Source organism: Periophthalmus magnuspinnatus, chromosome 6 (assembly GCF_009829125.3).
Source record: "Periophthalmus magnuspinnatus isolate fPerMag1 chromosome 6, fPerMag1.2.pri, whole genome shotgun sequence".
Lineage (NCBI taxonomy): Eukaryota > Metazoa > Chordata > Actinopteri > Gobiiformes > Gobiidae > Periophthalmus > Periophthalmus magnuspinnatus.
The window spans coordinates 2,778,409-2,801,136 of NC_047131.1; the positions used below are offsets into that span (position 1 = coordinate 2,778,409).

A 22,728-nucleotide genomic window follows, 5' to 3' on the forward strand; every position below is an offset into this window, starting at 1 on the left:
GGAACTCACTTCTATCAATCAGTTTCGTTCTGCTACATTTTTTAAAGATGCCGTACATTAAGAATTGTTGTTTTGTTTTTTTTTGATAATCCTACTTTGAGTTTATTGTATCAAGGGCATAAATTTGTTTAAATATTACTGTCTACATTTTTTTCAGTATATCGCACTTGAAATTGTGTTATCGTGACAGGCCTACCGGACGGCAACAGGCTCGCCATAGCAACACATAATAAGACATTTGTTTCCACACGCGTGTCCACGGTAGTCCATTTAAAACACATTACATTTAAGTTTCTCTCATTACAAACATGTACAAAGATTATTAAAACAGCATTAGCAACAGTGTTGTCAAGATACTGACATTTCAAACTCAATTTCGATACTTAAAAATAGACTCGATACAGATTTTGATAGATAATTTAAAGCTCTTTTTGGAAAATATTGTAATTTTATTAATAGTAGTATTTGTTTATTATACCATGTGGTCTCACGATAAAAGTCTACATGAAACCGTTTAGAAAAGGTCAAATTTTATCCAATTATGTGATTTTTTTTTTTTTCAGTATCGATATTTACTTAAATGAGTATCTAGTTTCGATAATATTTTTAGTATCGATTACTATCTGATTTTGATACTTCTGACAACCCTATTTAGCAATGGTTTAGTGAGATGAGTGAAAAATGCAGAAGCCTGTAGAAGGGAGATAGTCCGACATCTGTGTCCGGGCTCCAAACCCAGATTAATAAGGTGCAGTTAAACTACCATTTTAGGGACTGTACAATTTGATTTGATTATTTATATACGTAGATTTACATAATATGAATTTTCTAGATTTATAAATGGTGCTTTCATGTGCCAATCTGAGGTAGAAAACAAAAACAGACACATGTCCTTTGCCTGCGGTAGTGCGGTTGAGATGGACATTCTTCAATAATGAGCATACAAGCACAAAGAACCAATTGTGGAGCCTCAAACAAGCTGTCCACTGCCAAATACCAAAGCTACCCGCACCGCAGTCTTCTGGCCTGCCCCACTTTAGACAATTATACCCATATTTGACAACATTTATAAATTAAAAGGAATGGTTTTCTACAGTGTTTTTCATCTACAACTTGTACACTGCAAAAAATACATTCTGAAATAAGACAAGAAGTTAAACGGACGCTTTTTTTTTTTTTTAATCTGTGTTGTAATAATGTTCATTCACACATGTTTAACACACAAACCCTGCATATTTAGGCTGTTAACTTGATAACTACGTCATAAGATGCTACAGAGCATTTTGAGGTTTGGAGATGTAGACAGACTGATAATAAAGTGTTACTAAAATATGTGTGAATGAAACAAAACACAACTCCAGGTCTGTTTTTAAGGAGGTAACAGCATTATAACATGGCTTAAAGCTCACAAGAGTTAATTTTGTGTAATATATGACCTCTAAGACAATCAAAATGTACTCAAATCAAGAAAATCACTAGTTAATTCAACTCAACTTGTCTTAACTTATCTTATTTAACATTTTATTTTTTGCAGTGTACTCATTTAAACTGCGCCAGAGACAGAGAGGAACAGTCGCACACATAGGCCTTCTGCACACACTAATAACACATCACACACTGTTAACGTCACACAGTTATTGCTTCAAAGCGAGCACTTACACACATGCACACAAACATTAATCTTTAGTGCGGTGAGTAGAAACCAGCAGCAGAAAAAAAACAAGAGATCCTGCAGGCACCTTCAATGGCTGCATGTCAAAAGCACCAAATGAAGAATTGATAATGATAAATGTGGACAAAATGACATGATAATCTTACAGGTAGCTGGTAGGGATGTCATTGGTGTCAAATTTTACAGTCATTGTGAGAAATTTTACAATTATTGTGAGAAGAGACATCACAATTTTACAATACTTTAAAGTTTGATCATGCTTTCAATGATCATTAAATCTTTTCATTTTCTTTCATTCTTATGGTCTAATAGATTAAAATGCCTGTAGTATTCGACCAACTTCATGAAATATAACTTAATGGGTCACAATTTGAATGGATGTAATTAGCAAATCTCACTAACAAAATATCCTTATTCTTATTCTGCATGAAACTGCCAGCCCTGTAGTTTAGTTCTAAAATGTGGTTCTTGTTTTAGTTTGTCAATTCATATTTCATTTTTGTCAATGCTTCTAGATGCGTTTAATAAAAATACAAATTGCAACAATCGCAAAGCTTGTCAGAGAAATCGTGCAGGGCTGTTTGGGTTTTCGCTTTCTGAGGAATTCTACTGGAGTCAAGTCACTGAACTTGGCTTCCAAACTGGTCAGTATTCATTTTTGTTATAGTGGCTGAATATTCATATCCATTATAGATTATCTTGATATTGCAGATACGGATAATCTTGACATCCCTACTGGCTCCTTTTACATAAAACTGAAATAGAGAATTAAAACAATTTAAGAACAGACTAAGCTAATAATAATAATACCTATTTTCCTGTTGTAGACATTCTTTGGTCATGAAATAGGCTAGACAAAGAAAAATCTATTCCACAAAGGCAATGTACAGTAACAAACAAAATACCTTTTGGTTATCATGTAAAAATACAATTGCAAAAAAGAAATCCTGCAAAATTATAACCATTAAAATTAGCATTACCAAATTATTTTCAGTCTTTCACATCATAGTTTAATCACTTTTTTATAACTTCTTAAACAGTGTTACTGCCCTGAAAATCAAAATGAGTTATGTCTTCTGCCATTTAATATGCAGAAATTTCTTTTTATGTTGTGTCCAAAATATTTAGAAATTTGAATAATATATTTTTCTGGATACAAAAGAAAGAAATACTAGCCATAACTGAACTTGTCGTTACTGTCTTTGCCTTTGTAGAAGACACAGTTTTGCCAACAGTACTTTCTACTTTCACTTTTGCAGATAGTTGATGGTAGGTATGTCCCAACCATAGTACAGCAGTCACAGATGATCCAAAATGAAAACGCAAGACGAATGGCATTAATGTCTCAGTGTCGCCCCCCTCTGGCAGTCCACAGGAGTAGCAAAGGCACAAAAACACAGACAATCCCACTGCATTTTTTTAAAGAAGTTACATGTGGGAGATCAGTACTGGGTCTGTCCTTTATAGTGCACATTAATTTAGATTTTACAAAGAAAGGCTGTTAGCCTTGGAGCTCCTCAAAGCACGTCTCACAAACTCGAACAGGCTTTTTAGAAGATGGAGTCAGAGCGTTCCTCGATGAACACTCGGCACAAAATATGTTACCACAGTGCCTGCAGTGGTGCTGAAAGAAATGGGGAAAAGCATAATATTGACTTTGGTGAATGTATGTCATAAGGACAATAATAAGATAAGATATGCCTTTATTAGTCCCACAGTAGGGAAATTCCAGAATAATATCAATATAATATGGAAATACTTAAATGGATGAGTGTAATTAAAGTATTTTTATTACTAAAATGAACTGGCACTCCCATTTGATTGTGTGCATTTGCATGTTCTCCCTGTGTCTGGGTGAGTTTTCCTCCGGGCACTCCAGTTTCCCCCATCGACCCAAAACATGCACATTAGGTAAAAATAATAGGTGTATAATAAGTGCTTTGTTACATCTTTGTTAATATTTATAAAGTACTTGCATGAATGATGATTCAATTAGACATAAAACTGAAGTTGAGGTCTAATGTAAGGTCCTATTTAGAATACCATACATCTGTCTAGAATTACAGATCACCGTATTTACTGTTCTTTGATATAATAAATATACATTGAGGTGTTGAACCCCATTATTCAGTCTTACCTTCCTAATCGTGACCGAAAACCCTTTCCCACAGGCCATACAGTTCTGCACCTCACTGTCATCGGCCCACTTCCTGGTTAGAGACTGTGACTGCTTTATCTGAAATGTAAAAAGTGCATTGACATACTATATTTATATAATAGGTTGCATTAACATCACTACATGAACATCAGAATTTGATGTCAAACTGTCAGGTAGGATTTGTTTGACTCATTTATAACTGGTACAAAGTTCAGCGTCTTCTCTGTCACCAAAAACAAAAGTGAAATAATTTCTTTACAACAGCTACAGAAAGTGGTGCCATTATTCGACCCTGAAGTGGCTTGGCACTCAAACACTCTGAAAAATATTAAGTATCATGTAGGCTGAAATGAAAAGCATTTATAGTATAGTAGTATAGTTTTCTGTATTTTTAGAAATTTCTAGAAACTGATCAGACCTGGAGGGACTGGTTTTCTCGTCCCAGTTCTTGCATGGCAGCTGTGGTGTCATCCAGTTTGCGTCGTAGTTCCACCACTTTAGTCTGCAGCTTCTCGATTTCACCCTCCCCTTTAACGCACCTGTCACACACACACACACACACACACACACACACACACACACACACACACACACACACACACAGCAGTATGTTTAATTAGGCACTCAAGGGATCCTCCGTTGTCATGACTTGGCTGGCTGCCTGGCTGGGTTATATAAAACTTTAATGAAACATAGAATGTAGTTGGACTTTACAAAACAATTATTAAACCACTCTACAAATAAACTGAAATAGAATTCAATTGAGAAATGGACTGCACAGGTATTTGTTATTATACATCATTTATTTGAGCTTCTTCCGTACGTTTGCTTGTGTCCCTTAGACAAATGATTCTAACCTCTTTGTCCACAGAGCCCCCTGCTTGTACCAGATGTTGCTGTGCCACCCAGTAAAAGATTTTTTTTTTAAATCCTGATGAGCTTTAATTTCAGATAAACTGGCACACTTTTTTTGTTTCTAATCTTTTATGAGGTTTTTACCCTTTGAATTGAATCTGATGACCTGAACCTCTGACTGAAAATGTGCAAGGAGAGAAAGATGATGAAAATGGGAAGGGTAGTAGTGGGACAGTTTTTGTTTGTATATGTCTACAACTGACTCCACAGATATTTTGATCCTGTAAGCCCCGCAAATGTAATAACAACTGTCCATCATAAATATAATAACCATATAACCTAAATGCATTACGTTTGTAGATACAAAAATGTTGTCCCGCAAATGTAATAACTTTCCACAAACATAATACAATGTTTACTGGTGAATTAAGAACTAGTTTAGCTTATAGTATTATGGGTGCTTACCCACTGAACTGTAAGTCCACAGTTTGATCCATGCTACAACAAAAGTCCATACTGATTTAGGCTTTTGGGAAAGACATTTAGGCCTACAAAACTACAACAGAAAGGAAACATCTCGGTCCAATGCTGGGACACCATAAGCCCTAACTCAATTTTATTTATTTGTGCATTTACAAACATTAAACATTAATAACATTTCATTAAAAGAGGGCTTTTTATTTTAACAATCAGAAAGATCTGGAATTTTGAGCTATCTGGGTAACACATTTTCTGTTTTCTCTTGTTCTGCAGTGATGTTGAGATTAGAATTATAGAGACCAAGTGCAGTGTAAAAGTGTAAAAGTAAAAATTTAATTTCATTCATAATTTCATTTGAATAATATTTGCTCAGTATTACGTTTGTGGGAAATTATTACATTTAAGGGAGATGATTACATTTGTGGTGCTTTTTACATTTGTGGGGATTATTATGTTAGTGGTGCTAACAAACGCACTGTTTTTGTTTTGTTCTATTTAAGGTTAACACGGTAAGTACCGGTATGTGAATTATTTACAAACAAACACCTCACCTCTCCAGCAGCGCCCTTCTCTCGTCCTGGTTGTTTTGGACAGTAGCCTCGAGCACAGCAATCTCTCCTCTCAGCTCATCTGTCTGTTTCTCCAGCTCACTGACACGTCTCTGGCTGCCCTGACACTCCCTCTTCAGAGTGGCCACGTTTTCATTCAGAGCCGTCACCTGGATACTCAGCTTAGCCTCTGCCTCCTCGCCACGCTTCACCTGCTCCTCTCTGGAACGCTTCTCTGCTCCCTGAAATGTTACAAATTTAGCACATATTAGGGGTGGACAATAATAATCTTGGTATTTTTGGGAGTACCCTGATATTTGAGCAATCAAACAGAACGGTGTTTAACATGCCTTTAAATGTAACAGTTGAAGCTTAATCATCCAACATGTAAGCACTGCACATTTACCAGCTAGTACAGAAGCTGTTTTTAATAATGACAGATCAAATATTGAATATCTTCAAAACTAAATTCACATTATTAGTAATTTGATTGCCCACTGCATGAAATGACTTAAATTCAGAATATTAATCTGGAATCTTGACGTAAGAGAGGTGATGTATGGTGTTTGCACTTTTAGTTTGTGTGGATAGAATAAATGGTAACAATGTAATTTCCTAAAATAATTAATAAAGCATATATCTCTGAGTATTGAAAGTCATAAATATCTAGAGGTATGTAAAAGAATCCATTCCCCTAGCACATCAAAACTACTGAATTTAAGATGCCTTGAATCCAAGTAATTGTAACAAATCTAGATATTATTTTTGCAGTGTATCATACCACTTGGTCTTGCAGAGCTTTGGTTTGTGCGAGCAGAGCCTCCTCTTTCTTGCTCTTGCTGTCCTTAGTGACCTGATGTCGTTTCTGTTCCTGCTCTAGTGCACCCTCTGCTGCCTCCACTTGCTCTGAAGTTCCAGTTTCTGCTGGATCAGAAGCTGTTTGGCTTCCTGCAGCTCCACCAGCTCCTGAAAGCAGAAATAAATAATGTCCAGATGCATTTGAAGTGAAATAACTACTGTTTTGTTTTTTCATCTAGAGAGGATTATATGGAGTTGCAAACTAGCCTAGGCTATAAACACTGTGATACCCACTTCATCACTGGTCATCTATCAAGTCAAACAAGACAGAATTTGTGCACCTCTAATGACCTTGTAGCACATGATTATGTTACAGGGGAAACTGGACCCCACAAATCTACAGATACATCAGGAGTGCTAGTAACCACACTATGTCCAAACATCTTTAAACACAAAATGGCCAAACAGAACTATTCCTCTCCAAGTGTATTTCATCATGTAACTCATTACTCAGACGATGTGTTAATATGACAGTAGGCACACAGTAAGAAAAGTAGGTGAATATTGTGTAAAGATTCTAAGTTTGTTTTTATGGTTTTAAATGACTAAATGTGTTGTTCACTGTTGGTAACGTACCACAAGATAAACAAACATTCAGGTTCATGTGGTTGCCATGATGGGTATATAAGATATCTAGGCTGTTTACATAGGACACAACCCAGAGCAAGAGGATAGATCTTTCACAATAACACATTTGGGTCCACCACCTGCTTGTCTCCATAGCGATGTTATTGCTTTGTCTACAGTATTACTCAGTATGGCATTATACTTGTCTACCTTCATAGAGACAAGCAGGTTACGCCGCCAAACAGGTGGACTTTGAGAAGTAAAAACACCTACAATTGAATAAACGCAAGATGGATAATTTTAATGTCTAACTATAAAACAATTCCTGGCAAAGCAATAACATCTCCATGGAGGCAGCAGGTATCAGACTCCCTACTAGAAAAGTCGCATAGTGCCCCTTTAAAGACTTACTATATGCTAACTCCCCATATCTCACCTTTTCCGTCTTCTCCTTGAGTGTCTTTAAATCTGTGGTTAGTTTGCTGTTGTTCTTTTCTAAGGCACCTTTTGCTTTGTTCAGTTCATCGACTTGGTTCTTTCCCTTCTCCACCTCTCCCTTCATCTGAGCCTGAAAATATTTTAAATAAGATAAATTAATATAAAATAAATACAATATAAAAGGAACAGAGAATGATTTTAACCATTTGCTTGTTCTGCTCCTTTAGTGTCTCCTCCTGTTGATGGATCCTCTGGTCCCGTTTGGCCAGCTCTTGTTCCAAAGACTTGGTGCCAGATTTTAATTCCTGAATTTGAGCCTCTAAACTTGTCTGATGAGTCTTGTTAGATGCTAATTCCTCTTGTGCCAACTTTAGCTTGTCTTCTGATACCTGTGATCAAAACAAGTCATTTCAAAGTAGGGAAGAGCAATCTGGCACAAAACAACATCTGACATATTTTTTAGCACAATTTTCAATTAAATGGACTTTTTTCTTAATAAAAACTAATAAACATGGCTTTCAATCTTCATGATCTTAACAGTCACATTATTCCATCAAAGGCTGAACTTTGCTCTAAACCATATGATTTTACTGGCAGATTATCGGCTGCAGAACTACAGAATGAAAAGCCCCAAGCTGATCATTGACAATGTGAAATGATCTTGATTTGATTAAAATGTAATTGATTTCACAGCCCAAATCATAGTAGTGACTGAATTTAAGATTTTGTTGATGTTTTTTACATGTCTAAAAGCACTGGCCCCTCCTAGCATTTATATTATTACCCTCCCTCCTAACATTTATATTGTTAGATATAAGAAATATAAGATATTAAAATACAATACTGTCACTAAAAAAGGCTACAAAACTAGAATACGTAGTGCTGACTATGTATATGGACAGAATGAATAGCAGGTAAAGTAATAGATCCTCATACAGTATACTTTCATAGTGTAATTATAATATACCTTTAAGTCTTGCCGCAGTGCAGACACCTCAGACTCTTTCCCATACAAATCTGACTGGAGCTTCTTTAGTGAGTCCTGATGTTGCTGTAAAGATGTTTGCAGCTCTGAGGCTCGACTTTTCTCTGAGGACAAAGTCTGTTCAAGAGCTGACACCTGGGTCTGCAGTTTCTTCTCCTCCTCTCCCTAAGAAAGATTCCAAAGGAGGACAAAAAAGTGTATACAATGAACTCTAAATTAGGCAAACCCGCAAACTGAAGAGCTGTCCTGAAGAAGCTCACGTACCACCAGTGGTACACATAACACAAACAAAACATAAATGTACATGGAAGAGTGTCATGGCCTCAAAAGTACAACCATTTTGAGCCGTATTTTCCGGACTATAAGTCACACTTTTTTCATAGTTTGGCCGGGGCTTATACTCAGACACAACTTATATGTGAAATTATCAAAATATATAATTTCACATCTTCATTATTGTTAGACTGACAGCTGCGCCAGGGCACTCTTGTGTACCAGTATCTACTACTCCTGTACCACTGAAAATTTAAAATTTTAACATTACGGTAATTTAAAAGACACCTGAGAAAGACTGAACAAAAATTCCCCCTAAAAGAAAATTGTATTCTGCTGAGTCTGATGACAGCCACGCAGAAGAGAAGGCGGCGCTTCATCGACCTCCGGAGTTGGTTGAGTTGTTCAGAAGTGACACCGAGGATGAAGAACTCAGTGGATTTACTGATTTGGACTGAGATCCAGAGTAAACTTGTTAGCCTGTTTTTATGCTTTATTTATCTGATTAACTGTTAATATCTTACGTTAACATTACGTTACGTTAACATACCAGACACATATTCAGATCTGTCTAAGCTTCATGTTAGCGTGCTGTACTGATATTCAGCCTGTTGTTCTCTATTTTTTATTATTATAACTTGCCTTTAAAGATAAAATGTCTGTTCTTGGTCTTAGGTTTTGTAAAATAAATTCCCCCAAAAATGTGACTTGCATTTTTTCACTGGTGCAACTTATACTCAAGAGCCATGTATAGTCTGGAAAATACAGTAAATATGTTCAATTATAACAGCTCATGCAATGTAATTACTGTATTTAGTATGAATAGGGACATTTGGGTTAAGACATCATGTTTGTTGTTTTGTTTTGTTGTTTTACTGCTCTTAGGTGTAAGGTAATGTGGAAAAAAGAAAACTGTGAAAAATACTGTAACACATCATATGAAATTGGAGGATTAGTTTCTTGTTATAAACTAATGCAGCTAATAATAATTCAATAAGACTGTTTACCTTTTGTACATTGACGTCCTGTAACTTTGCCACTTGTCCTTTCATCTTCTTAAGCTCCTCGTCAAATGTCCCTTGAGCAGCTTTAAACTGGGCCTGCAGTTTCTGGATGTCTTTCTCTTTGTCCTTTAATCCCTCCACAGTTTTGGTGCATTGTTCCTGTAATGAAGTCAGCTGCTCTTTTAAGTTCTTCTCTTCCTAAATTTTGGAAAGAAAAAGTTTGAAATTAAAACATTTTGATCATAAGTTTAAAGCACAATTTTAAATTTGTACCTCCTTCGTCTTCTCCAGCTGGTCCTTTGTTTCCTTCAGTGTTTTGGTGAGAGCCTCATTTGCCTTCATTAGTTCCTTTTTGGCCTTTTCATTGGTTTTGTCCTGGAGAAAAGTAGTTCAATAAATCACAACTGTACACTTTTTTCTGTCCAAATTGTATCATATTTTGTTAACTGAGTGGAAATAAAGCTTAATTATCACTTCTTTATTATTGTGTTTAGCTTCTTTCAATTTATTTTATTTTATATGGCATATTTCTGACAACATTTTCTGTTCAGTTAGCTATTCAGATGTTTACCTTCTCGTCCATGGATGCTTTATAATTCTTTTTCTCCGTCTCTAGTTGACCTTGTACTTCCTTGAATGCCTTGTTAGCTTTCCCGAGGTTTTCCTGTAGGGATAGAAGCTCATTCTTGTGACTGTCCCTCTCTTGTTGAGTCTTGAGCAGCTCCGCGCTCAGACCCTGCACTTTCTTCTCCTGCTCTGTACGTTGACTCTTTGCCTCCTGAGTCACTTTGTCCAAATTCTGCTGCAGAGCTCCTCTCTCTTTCTCAGAGCGCTCAAACTGTTGTTGCATTTCAGTGAGTGCAGCCGTCTTCTTCTGCAGCTCCTCTTGTAGCACCAATGCCCTTTTAAACACAAACAAAAATACATTAGCATTGACTTAACAAAGAGACTGTATCTGAAAGGCCAAGTCAAAAGGTAGCCATCCTTTCTTTACTACATAATTCCACATATCTTCATAAATCTGATGTTTTCTGTATGTATATAAAATGTAGAAAGTAGTAAAAAAAACACTGCACACACATCTCACTCAGTGTTTTTTTTCTGCAAACTTTGGACTGCATATTAGCGCTGATAGCTGGAATAATGACACCTAAAGAAATTCTTGAGACATGCTTAATGCAGCGATTGGTCGCCTAAATAGGGATATGGTGTGGCACTGGCAAGCTGCACTCACAAAATATAATAACGCATACAGAGACGTACCAGCAACTGCATATGTACAAAAAAAAAGGTTAAACACAAAGTCAAATAACCCAAAGTTCTCTCTCCTCTGCTGTGGTCCATATACATTGTTTTAATCCCCCTCGAAACAAATTAATCGACTCATTAAAATTAACTAAAGGCTCACAGCCCTGGGTCCTACTCTGTTCAAAGAATCAGAATGAAAAATGTTGTAGTGTAAGACAATTACATTTTTATGCATTTCGTGTATCAAGGATTCTAAAGGAGTAACTAAAAGGTGGAATGCATCTATTTTTCTCTCTCAAATCAATAGAATATCAGCTACTGACAATTCAAATAATAAAATCTGCTTTAAATATATTACGTGACAAATGTCCTTTTGAACTGAAACAGATGTGCATTAAGACTAAGCAAAAAAACAAAACATATCTAGAATCAAACATCCATACATTTAGAAATCCAGTTATGAGAAAATGAAAGTTATTAAGAGTAGTTCAAATACATTACCCAGCCTTTTCCTTTTCTAGCAGCTGGTGGAACTCTTTGGCTTTCTTCTTCACCTCAGAACCTTCCTTCTGGAGCTTCTGCACTTCTTGATGAGCTTTATCTCGTGCAGTTTCTACCTCACTGACCTGAGACTCCAATTTCTGTCACATATTAATAATAATTAGTTTATAATGTATAATAATAATAATAATTAATGAAAAGATATTTAACAGAATTTTTCCCTAACCTTTTTGTGTCCCTCAAGCTGCTCGACATTCTGTTCTGAGGCCAACAGTTTGTCTTTATATTCCTTCACAGTGTTCTCGAGTTGAATGCACTGCTCCTTTCTTTCTTTGAGTTTTTGAACTTGCTCCTCAGCCTTTTTCTGGAGTTTGTTTAGTTCCTATAAAGGACAAAATGGATACATAGTGTTATATGGAACCTGAATTTGTCATAATAAAATATCTGTATTGGGGAGACAGTAGCTCAGTTGGGAGAGTGTTTGTCAAATCCTGCTCTTGACATAAACATCATTGGTTGAGCGGTCAGATCCACTGATCCATAGGTTGGCGGTGCGATTCTAACTCACACAGATGAATGCTGTCGTGTCCTTGGCCAAGATACCTTGGCCAAGATACCTTGCCCTCAGTATCTGTGTACACTGGTGTGTGAATGTGTGTGTGAATGGGTGAGTGGTTCCTTGTTGTAAAGCGCTTTGAGTGCCTTGAAGGTAGAAAAGCGCTATAGAAAAAATGTGACCATTTACCATTTTAAACATGTTTTAAAATGTAACCTGTTGCTTGTCCTGTAGTGCATGTTGAGCGGTCTCCAGGCTGTTTTCAAGATTGGCTTTTTGTGAAGATTTAGCAGCCTCCGTGGACAACAGCAACTCGGTCTTTGCCTTGAGCTGATGGAAAAAAAACCCAAAAAAAACAACATATTTGTCACTGGATAGTAGAAAATTCAGCTAAGTCTTGCCCTGAAAAGTATATTAAGGGAGACATATTATGTTTTTTTCCTAGTATTCAGGAGTAAACTATAGCATATATCATTAATTTAAATGTTGTTCTTTGTAAACTACATGTTATCTTAACAACTTAGTCATGGAAATGGGACTAGTGACTTCCTGTTAAAAAAGCAGCATTGATAAGCCCGCCTACTCATAGTTGAATTTCATTTTCATTTACTTGTTTTTACTGTTGAAAAATGGTTATACAACATTTTTTAACTTTTCGTGTGGGATAAATACAGGATTACTCAAACATGCATGAATCATTCGAAACACAACTTAAGCTAATAATGAGGGAACACTTTTATAACATGACTACAAGCTTATAAAAGTTAACTCATCTTTTATAAATCTAAGTTGTACCTGGGAGTCTAGCTGGGACACTTTCTCTCTGCTTTCTGTGAGCTGAGCAGTCAGTTCAGTCACAGAGGTTTCTAGAGTTTGGGCACAGTCCTGTGCGGTCCGGAGCTGAGTTTTCTGCTCCTGGATCTGTTTATGGAGGTTATCCTGGGCTTGCTTGTTGCTTTCAGACTGATTCTTCAGCTTGGATGTGAGCTGTGTCACCTGAAAGAAAGATAGACACTTTATCGTCAGATCATCACAAAGAGGTTAAGAATATTTAACTCAACATTTCACTAATAATTTTAATGGTCAAGTGTCAGATTAAGAGTATGCAGTTCCGTTATGTCTAACAGATGACTGTAACACTTTTAAGGTTAATGTTCCTTCATTCATATCACTGCACTGTATTATCTATTTGTGTACAGTAATTAAATTATCCCATAATTATATCAAAAGACACATATGCCAATTCATTAGTTAAAACTGCCAGTAATTTATATTAGATCCTATTCAAAATGTTACCAGTCCAAGTTGTGTACAGAACACCGGTACAGCTGTCTTTTTAATATAGTGTGTACCATGATAAGTATTTTTATTCTTGAAGAGGTGTACTAATAGATATCTTGCCTATCTATAGATACATTTTGAATGACTGATTGTTTTTTGTTTTTTTCATTCAATGACAATTGAGCAACCATTCAATGATTTCTCAATATTTTGCCCTTTATATTAAGTAACTCTGCTACCTTGTCCAAGTGGTTTCCTTTGTGGATTAATCAAGTATTGTGTTTCATTATTATTGTGTATTATACACTAATTGTAAATTGGTAAAGTGGTTAGTACCTGTTCCTGGAGGGCATGGTTCTTCTCCTTGAGTTGGTTGAGCACAGCCGTCTCTCCCTCTCCGGCCTGGATCTTTGCACACAAATCCTCTCGCTCAGACTCCAATTGGCTCACGATGTCTTTACTCTTCTGCAGCAGAGCCTCAAGGTTCTGGATCTTCTGGTCTTTATCTCCAATCTGACGTAAAACCTGCTCCAGATCATTCTAAGGAGAATTGAAAATATATTTATAAACCGATTAGTTAGTTTGAATTACGAGACTTACACTTGGCCAATCACCACATCAAAATTGTGACTTAACAGGAACTAAACCCGAAACCAGGACTAAACCAGGACTAGAAAGATACCAAATCAAATCTACATTAACATTTCTGGTGGAAGGTATGACACCTGCTTGTTTCCATGGAGATGTTCTTGCTTGTTCCACAGTATGGCATTAAACATATCCATTTATCTTTTGTTTCATTATGCGTAGTTTCACTGCTGAAAAATACATGGGAAAAACACACAACAGGGTCACCTATCCACAGATCTGATACGGTGGCATCTCAAACTTGTCTCCATGGAGTCAGATAAGGTTAATGTCTGTGGAACATTCCAGGTACAGCAATAACATCTTGTGGGAGACACGCAGGTGACAGATCCTCTGCCAGAAAAATTACAGAGTGCACCTTTAATATTGGTTCTAAGAGGTACCTGTGCCTCTCTGAGTTTGCCATTTGTGTTCTGCTGAAGAGCCTGGAGCTCCTGATGTTGCTGTTTGGCCTTCTCCAACTGGTGCTGTAGATCTGTGTTTTTGCCCACACTTTCCTTTAGCTGCATGATAAAAAAAATCATATTTTGTTTGACATATTTCTTCTATCATTCCACATTCCGGGTACCATCCTGTTTGAAACCTACCTGTTCCTCTGCACGGGAGAGCTTGAGTTGTAGATCTGCTGCCTGCTGCTCACGATCTTTGAGTTTTTCTCCAGACAGTTGCCTCTGCTCCTTTAGACGTCCTTGGACCTCGCCCAGTTGTCTTTCAGTCTCTAATAGTTTGGCGTGCAGCTACGAGAGAATCAACATGTTTGCATTATACTGCATCATGTTTCTGTCTGAGTATCAGAAGCATGCTAGATCATTTTAGTCCACTAGTTTGAAGGTTGGCAACTAAATCCCAAACATCACTAGAAGTGCACAGGACTATTGTGATGCTATGCCGCATGGAGTGAATGAATAATGCACGTATACTATATAAATCCAATGCATTATTATTAGTAGTAGTAGTAGTATTATTATATATACATTTCCTAATTTTATTTTACTTATGAACATCTGTATTATAAGGCTTATTTGACACATATTTTTTGACATGCATTTTGAAAAATGGAATTATTTAGAGTTAATTTATTCATTTACATTACATAATTATTATAAGAACTATACATGTGTTGTATTGTTGTATTGTAAATGTGTCCAAATAAGTTATTTAAGTCTATATAAGATGCATTATTGTCCTTACCTGGCTGATTTCTGTCTGTTGCTGGGCACCCTGGCTCTCCTTCTCCTCTCTTTGCTGTTCCAACTGTTTCCTTTCCGCCTTCACCTCTGCATGTTTCACCTCCAGCTCTGTGATCTCACTCTTTAACCTGCCCACCTCCTCTGTCCTCTCCTGGAGCTCAGCCTGGGCCTTCTGCAGTGAGGCCTCTGCTCCAGTGGCCCGTGTCTGGAGCTCATGCAGCTCCATCTCTCTCTCCCTCAGTCGCTCCTCCACTCCTTTCTTTGATGCTTTTTCAGACAATAGTTGCTTCTCTGCTTCCTGGTGCTCGCTTTCCTTGCGGGCCAGCTTTTCAGATAGAAGCTGTAAAAAGCAAATAAACACAAAAATGCATAAATTGTATATAGTATAGAGAGAATCTTGTTAAAATAGTGTACATTTTAGGATCCTAGTGTGCAAAGTGATAATTACAATACATACTAACATTTTAGTTAACACATTTTTTTTAAGTAAGCTTCAAAACCTGACTTATTTTCTCAACATAACAAATTTGGTTTGTTAAGTTGTTATATCGCTTCAGAAAAAAAGATAGTATTGAAGACCACCTGAAGCCACTGAAACCTTTTCTAAAAGATATTGTAAACAGATTGTAAACAAAACATGAAGCATTAATAAATAAATAACTACATAAATAGCACAATAAACAGAATTAGGTAATTGTAGTTAGTGCCTATAATGAGTCATAAAAAAGTGACTTATTTGATCTTCTACAACTCAAATGTTAACACGCAGCAACAACATTTAGAAAAAATTGTGCACATTGAATAAATATTGAGCCCTTAATAATAATCTTTCATTTTAAGTGGTTTATATAATTATCATGATTTGAAACCAGCAACAACAAACCAACAAACAAATTAATAAACTATCTATGTATGGATGCATGTATAAATTGAGCATTCAACTTTATGGCTGTCCTTGTCCCACGCTATAAAAGCTATAGAAAGAACAGTCACCTCACTTCAAAAGAGCTCTCAAGACTGGAGCGTGCTATAGCATTCCCACAGGAGGGCTCACCATACGGGACTGCTTTGTGTTATGTAAAGTACATGTCAGGGCATAAACCATGTCATAAAAGAGACAGGAGCTATGAGGAACAAATGTTGTTAATAGCAGAGCCGGGTACTAACTAGGGACTATGACAGGGCATCTGGCTCACTGTCCAACATAACAACTGGACAACAAGTGTTCATAGTATATTTGCCCCGATTGTATTATTTAAATATGGCTTAGGAAGAATTACACTTCCATAATCATTGGGATACAAACCTAAAAAACGCCTATTGATTGCTCACCTGTCTGTTCTTATCCTATATCCTTTTTGCTTTTGTCTCGTATGTGGTCATAGGATAAGTATAGGTATTGGGTCCGTTTTCTGCCTGAGGTGAAACTAGGTCACAGCCAAATGCAAAAGCTACTTGTGAGTCTCATTCAAAGAAGTTAAACCCATTGCAGGAACTCTGCGCGACCATGTTGTTGTTACTATCCAGTTCCAATTGTAACAGTGGTGCAATTTTCTGAGTCCAGAGCTGGCGTGCCCTTGATCCCCCTCTGCTGGTGGTTTAATTATAAAGCTCCATGGGATACTGTCAGTTACTAAAGAAGGCTGATGACAAAATGGCATTGTTAGAAGACATAACAGGGAACGCCAGGCGGCGAGGCTGGTTAACATTAGTGTGAGAAGGTTTTCAAGATGGTGGCCGTATTTGTGTTATGTAAAAGGTGATGTTACTGCCTGGTGTTTTTGTAAATTGTATTTGTGAAGACAAATACTGAGCTAAAAATATTACAAAATGTTTGATATTACCATGAAATAAAGTAGAACAACCAAAGTAATTACTATGTACTGAATTGAGATACCATGGCTGACCATGCTACTATTGTGCGTGTGTAAATTACTACTGAAAGTCTATGTATGCTCAAAACCTTTAAAAGGTGGGGGAGTATCTTTCTCTGTAACAAATCATTTACACTGATCCTGCCCAGAAAGTATTCTAGAAAATACAATATAAAATACAAAAATGCAAAGGCTGCATTCACATTTGGCCCTGCTTTGGTCTTGTTTGTCCAGAGTTTAGTCTTGATGCAGACTTAGCTCTTTCCTGGTCTAGTCCAAGTTTAGTTTGAGGTTTAATCCCAGTTTAGTCCCAGTTATAACACGATGTGTATGCAAGAGAGAATACAGTCCTAGAAGAAATACTTGATTACTTATTACCTGGTTTTGTTGCTGTAAATTATTCAGGTTGCTCTGTAGCTCATGGATCTGTTGTGTGTAGACGGCCGCTTCCTGTGGCCCTTTCTCCAGTTCTGCCTTCAGCTGTGATATGGTGATCTGCATGGTCAAGAAAAAGGAATGTTTAGGCATTATTACTGCAATAATAATAATAATACATAAAACTGCAAAATGAGAAGTACACAAAACATCTTACAAGTTGTAACAGAAAATAAAATTAAATGCACCAGATCACAAATTAGGGCTGCACCATTTTTCGCAATCGAAATAGAATTAATTTGAACTTGCAATAAGCAAAATTCAAAGTAACATCATTTCCTGTGCAAGAAACTTCACATCATGATTTATTATGTATTCTATAATTGAGACTCTACAAATGCATGTGATTATAGTATAGGTTTAGCGGTTCATATTCCAGTCAGTGCTGCTGGATGAATTTAAAATGTGACTTTGAACAGAATCCTACTCTTAATAGTATAGCGATTAAATGTGCATTTGCTTTATTTTATTAATTGCTGTTAGATTTTTTTTTTCCAAAACCGTGCAGCCCTACCATATACCACAATAAAGTTGTGAAATGAACCCAACAGAAACATTTTTACCTCCAATTTACGTATCTTGGGAAGGTTTACAGTACGTGAAAACATGAGGAAGAAGGGTAAGGAAAGAGAGACAGACAGAGGTAAGTTACAATAGGTTCAATCTACTGTGAAGGGCAGATCTGGTGACACATGGAGGCATTACAGTGCAAAGGAATCCAACATACTAATGAATGATTTTTCTTAAGAACTATTTCAAATTATGATTTATAGAATATAGGCCTGAGCTCCTTAATGAGTGCAATATATATGCACATGGTCTGGGGTGAGAGAGGAGGACAGTTTCATAATTCACACAGTAATTATCTTGCAAGTGCCCTATAATTAAGGTATACCTGATAAATTAAGGTGACCTGAAGCATTAAGACTACATTAAAGGTGCATTTGTGTAACTTTTTCATCTTCTTATCTCCATGGATATGTTAGAACTTTGCCTTTAATGTTCCGCAGTACGGCATTAAACTGATCTATCTTGCATTAATTCAATTACAGGGTTTTTTATTAATCAAAAATACAGGCTTACAGGGTCACCACTCCCCAGATCTGACCTATAACCTAAATGTATTGTATTGAATTTTATTGAATTTTTATGACAGACTATTTAAATTTACTTACTCAAATAGCCTTAAAGTGCTTGTTTTAATGCATATCTGTGCTGCATGATGAAACATACCTCGGAGGTTGTGTAATTGGCCTGTAGTTGCTCGTAGTGTGTTTTGAGGCGTTCAGACTCCTCCTCTCTCTCTCGTGTCATTTGGTCCATCAACGTCTGCACCTGCACCAGCTCCTTCTGCAGCACCTCCACATCCTCCACTCCAGGCCGCTGCAGCTTTGGGGACAAGTAGGGGGCTCAATATTAACTGAGAGAAAGTGCTACTCTTTTAGAGCAGGTACAAGATCAATTATGGCACATTTCATAATGCATTCACATGTTAAAGTAATACAACTGTTAATAAAATGAAATTGTAGTTTAAATCCTACAAAAACAGTAGGTAAAACTCACACTGTAAAAAAAAAATCCAATTCAAAGATATGAAGTTCAGTAGGGGCTTATATTATGTGCATGGATTCATAGAGTGTGTTCACAATGAATTGAGCCCATTTTAGTGCTGATGTGGACTTGGTTTAGTCCCATTCCAGGTCTACTACAGGTTTCGGGTGTAGTCCTATTGAATCAAAAGTCATTATTGACACCTGATTTTAAGCAATTGAAATAAACTAAAATTGAATCAAATGTAAGCCTTTTTTAAGGTAAATTTATCATTTTGATTTAAAATGATTTACAATGACACTGCACTGAGATAATTTCAGTGGGGGCTTAATTATTAATTATTATATTCCAAGAACAAATGAATTAAGGCGTGACATGTCTGTGTTGTGACTAAATGGTTTGAAATAAAAATAACTGCACCAGCTCAGTCTGGAGTCTCTCATTCTCCCCCTTCTCCTTCTGCAGCTGTTCAGAGAGTTTGGCGAGCCTCTGGTCAGCCGCCAGTCTCAGGCTCTTCTCCTCATCATAGCGGGATTTTAAGTCTGTGATATAAAACAAAAACTAATACAGTTACTGCAATGCAGGGCATGAGTAAAATATTTTATTACTGTTATTATTGTAGCACCGGGAGTAGTATGGCAGTTTCCTCATAGTGGGCAAAATAATAGTTATTTGAAAAAGACGCTGCAAAAAGTAAAATCTAGCTACATTAAATATACTTGAATTAAGAATATTTCACCTTGATTTGATTAAACTTCAGTTGAAAATTATTAAAATTATCTACCAATAGAAAAAATATTGTGTACATAATAAATTGCATCTTGTTATGGTAAAACGTTTTACACTTAAAATAAGAAACTATATTTTACATGAAAAAAAATATAAAAATATCCAATTGATAGATCTACCTAGATCTATCTAAAATCTACTCATGTCAAGTTAATTTCTTTAGCTTAAATTATTGGAATTTAGAGAGAACGTAGATATTACTTTTTGCATTGGAGCAACAACACTAAATAATCATAACATACCTGGTTGTTTCCTGTTTCCAGTTAATTATTATGTTACTTTGTATGTAAACATTGACAAAAGCATGCTGCAGTCAAGGCTAAACCGTACTGAGCGACACTTACCCACTATCTCTGTGGCCAGTTGAGCAGCCTTTTGCTCAAACAGGTCTTTCATCTGTTTGATGTTGAACTTCTCTGTCTCAGCTTCATTGAGTTTCCTTTCCAGGGCTATAACGAACATTGTTTATTAGTCAATGTTGCAGCATATTTCCTAAAATAAGTAAATTTACATAAATGTCATCTCTCCTACCAGCATCCTCTGGGCCATCGCTCTGTGGAAGAAAGACAATCATGAGTCAGCCTATTTTTAGATATTTATACAATCATCATAATCATAATCCTTGATATAGTTTAAAATTCATTACTGGCTTCAGTTGTCCTTGAACTTTGTCCAGTTCTTTCTTGAGCTCTCCAGAGAACCATCTCTCCTCCTAATAAAAGAGCATTTCATTCACGTGTGCTTGGAAAACATAATACATTTACTCTAAAGAAAACACCACAACCTTAAGTGATGCATGCAAGTCCTGAACTTCTTGTCGCAGCATTGTTAGGTCTTCTCTGGAAAATGTGTTAATAATAAATACAATTGTTATGGAGTATACAAATGGCTGATTTGATTGTATTTATGTTTTTTGGGAACATCCTTACCTCGTGGGGGCCATGTGGGCAGGGAGGTCCCCAGTGTCATGAAAGAGCTCATAGTGTTTGAAGAGCTCCTCTGCAGTGTTGTGAGATTTCATGCACTGAGGACAGATAAACCCCTACACAAAATATATAGGCATTAAAGATAATTCTTTATATAGTAAAGGAGTTTCAATGCATTTTAATTCTGGATCCTATCAAAACAAAATCACTAGTATTGCCCATCACAAATGAACTGAAGAAGTGGCTTGTATGAGCAGTGAAACGTCTTCACTCCAAAACAATTTGTCCAGTTGACAGATTTAAACTTCGTCTTTTGCTATGGAACAGATCTGAACAACTGAGGGATTACACAGACATGACAAATGAATACACATTTTTACAATAATCCAATTATTATTATTGTTGTTGTTGATAATAATAATAATAATAATAAAAATAATAATAATACATTGTTACACACCACTAGTAAGAGTTCTGTAGTTCTTTAAAATTTTGCACAATAAGGTAAAATAATAATACCTCAGAGGTCTGGTCATGGTTCTGTTCTGTGCTGGGCTGCTCTGTCTCTGCATTCTGGGACCCTCCTTTCCCAGGAGTCTGAAACAACAAAATACAAAGAAGAAATCTGTCAACTAAAATTATAAATAGACCATAGAGAAAACCAACAGGAAAGATGTTATGGCCAACGTTTACTTTGATGAATAGTGACATATTTATATTGAGTAGTTCTATTACTGTTTGAACAAATTATTGACCAATTGGACAGTTTACCCAACACACCTCGTAGTGATTCCAAAGGTCAATACAACAGTTACTTCAAAAACGCATGCATGCAATAGATGACAGAGAAACACTTAATGAGTAAAGTAAGTGCACTGGTATTTTACAAATTCATGTGGAAGTTATAACCCACTTTTATCACTTAAGACATTATGTTTTATTGCAGAGGAAGAGGAACTTCTGTAAAATATCCAGAGAATGCAATCACAAAGTTGTGATGGTTGATAGTATTTCATATTTTAAAGGAGTGGAGAGAAAAAACCCTGATTTGACATGAGAGTCGCAGTGCATCATGGTAAATGTAGTTTGATGTTATGCTAGATTAGCGTGTATGCTCAATTTACCCTCCCACTTGGAAACTCACGTGACAAGCCATTGGCAAAACAATTTAGTATAACCTTGTCTTCAATGTATCCCACATTTAAACACTGTAAATTAGCTTGAACCTTTAATTGATATCCTGATATCCACGACTTTTGCCAAGACGTCAACATTAGATTAGCATGTGAGAGGAGGACGATGAACTGAGTAATGCTACCGCTAACATGGATAGCTAGAGAAAATGTGTTTTTCTTCAGACGTTATATACGGCAGTCGTGCATTTTAGTATATCGGCTTCTACTGAAAAAAGCACAGCTGATGAAAACATTATAGATGAGAGATAAATTACAAAAACCATTCATGTTAGCACTGGTTGCTAACTAGCGTCCCTACCCTGGGTGCACTCGTTTTGGGCACTACAACATACCGGACTAGTCGCTACACGTAAATCCCCATAGTTACCGCCCATCCGCGACACACCATATTCTAAATCAGAGATAGCCGCTATATAAACAGGCCTATGTTCTTCATAAAAACATGATATTTTCAGTAACAATGGTGTTGCCGCAGGTATAAATGACACAAAGGCTTACCATTTGAAGTATTCGTCTAAGCATTGTCCAATTTTTGCCCGTTCAAAGTCTAAATCCGTGGGGTTTTGCCGATGTAAAGTTGAGTCGCTGTGAACGAGAACCTGATGAGACTCCAGCAGCAGATGGGCAGGTCAGAGGAGGATGGCTGAGTAATACTCAACCTCTTTAGTTACATATTAAATTATTATCACTACAAT

The 22,728-nt window shown here is 36.5% G+C and overlaps 1 protein-coding gene across 1 annotated transcript; it reads right to left on the reverse strand.

The window, feature by feature from the left end:
* Positions 1-2,771: 2,771 nt before the first annotated feature.
* Positions 2,772-22,664, reverse strand: eea1 (early endosome antigen 1). The gene is given in 30 exon segments (XM_055222497.1): positions 2,772-3,296; positions 3,810-3,908; positions 4,249-4,369; positions 5,717-5,955; positions 6,495-6,619; positions 6,622-6,679; positions 7,575-7,706; positions 7,780-7,965; positions 8,544-8,726; positions 9,842-10,036; positions 10,112-10,213; positions 10,410-10,740; positions 11,588-11,727; positions 11,814-11,969; positions 12,360-12,473; positions 12,939-13,139; positions 13,761-13,964; positions 14,456-14,575; positions 14,660-14,809; positions 15,264-15,602; positions 17,515-17,631; positions 18,805-18,960; positions 19,543-19,664; positions 20,256-20,360; positions 20,443-20,464; positions 20,558-20,623; positions 20,696-20,750; positions 20,841-20,953; positions 21,357-21,434; positions 22,532-22,664. Coding segments are annotated over 30 exon segments (4,176 nt in total). The 5' UTR covers positions 22,556-22,664; the 3' UTR covers positions 2,772-3,173.
* Positions 22,665-22,728: the final 64 nt, after the last annotated feature.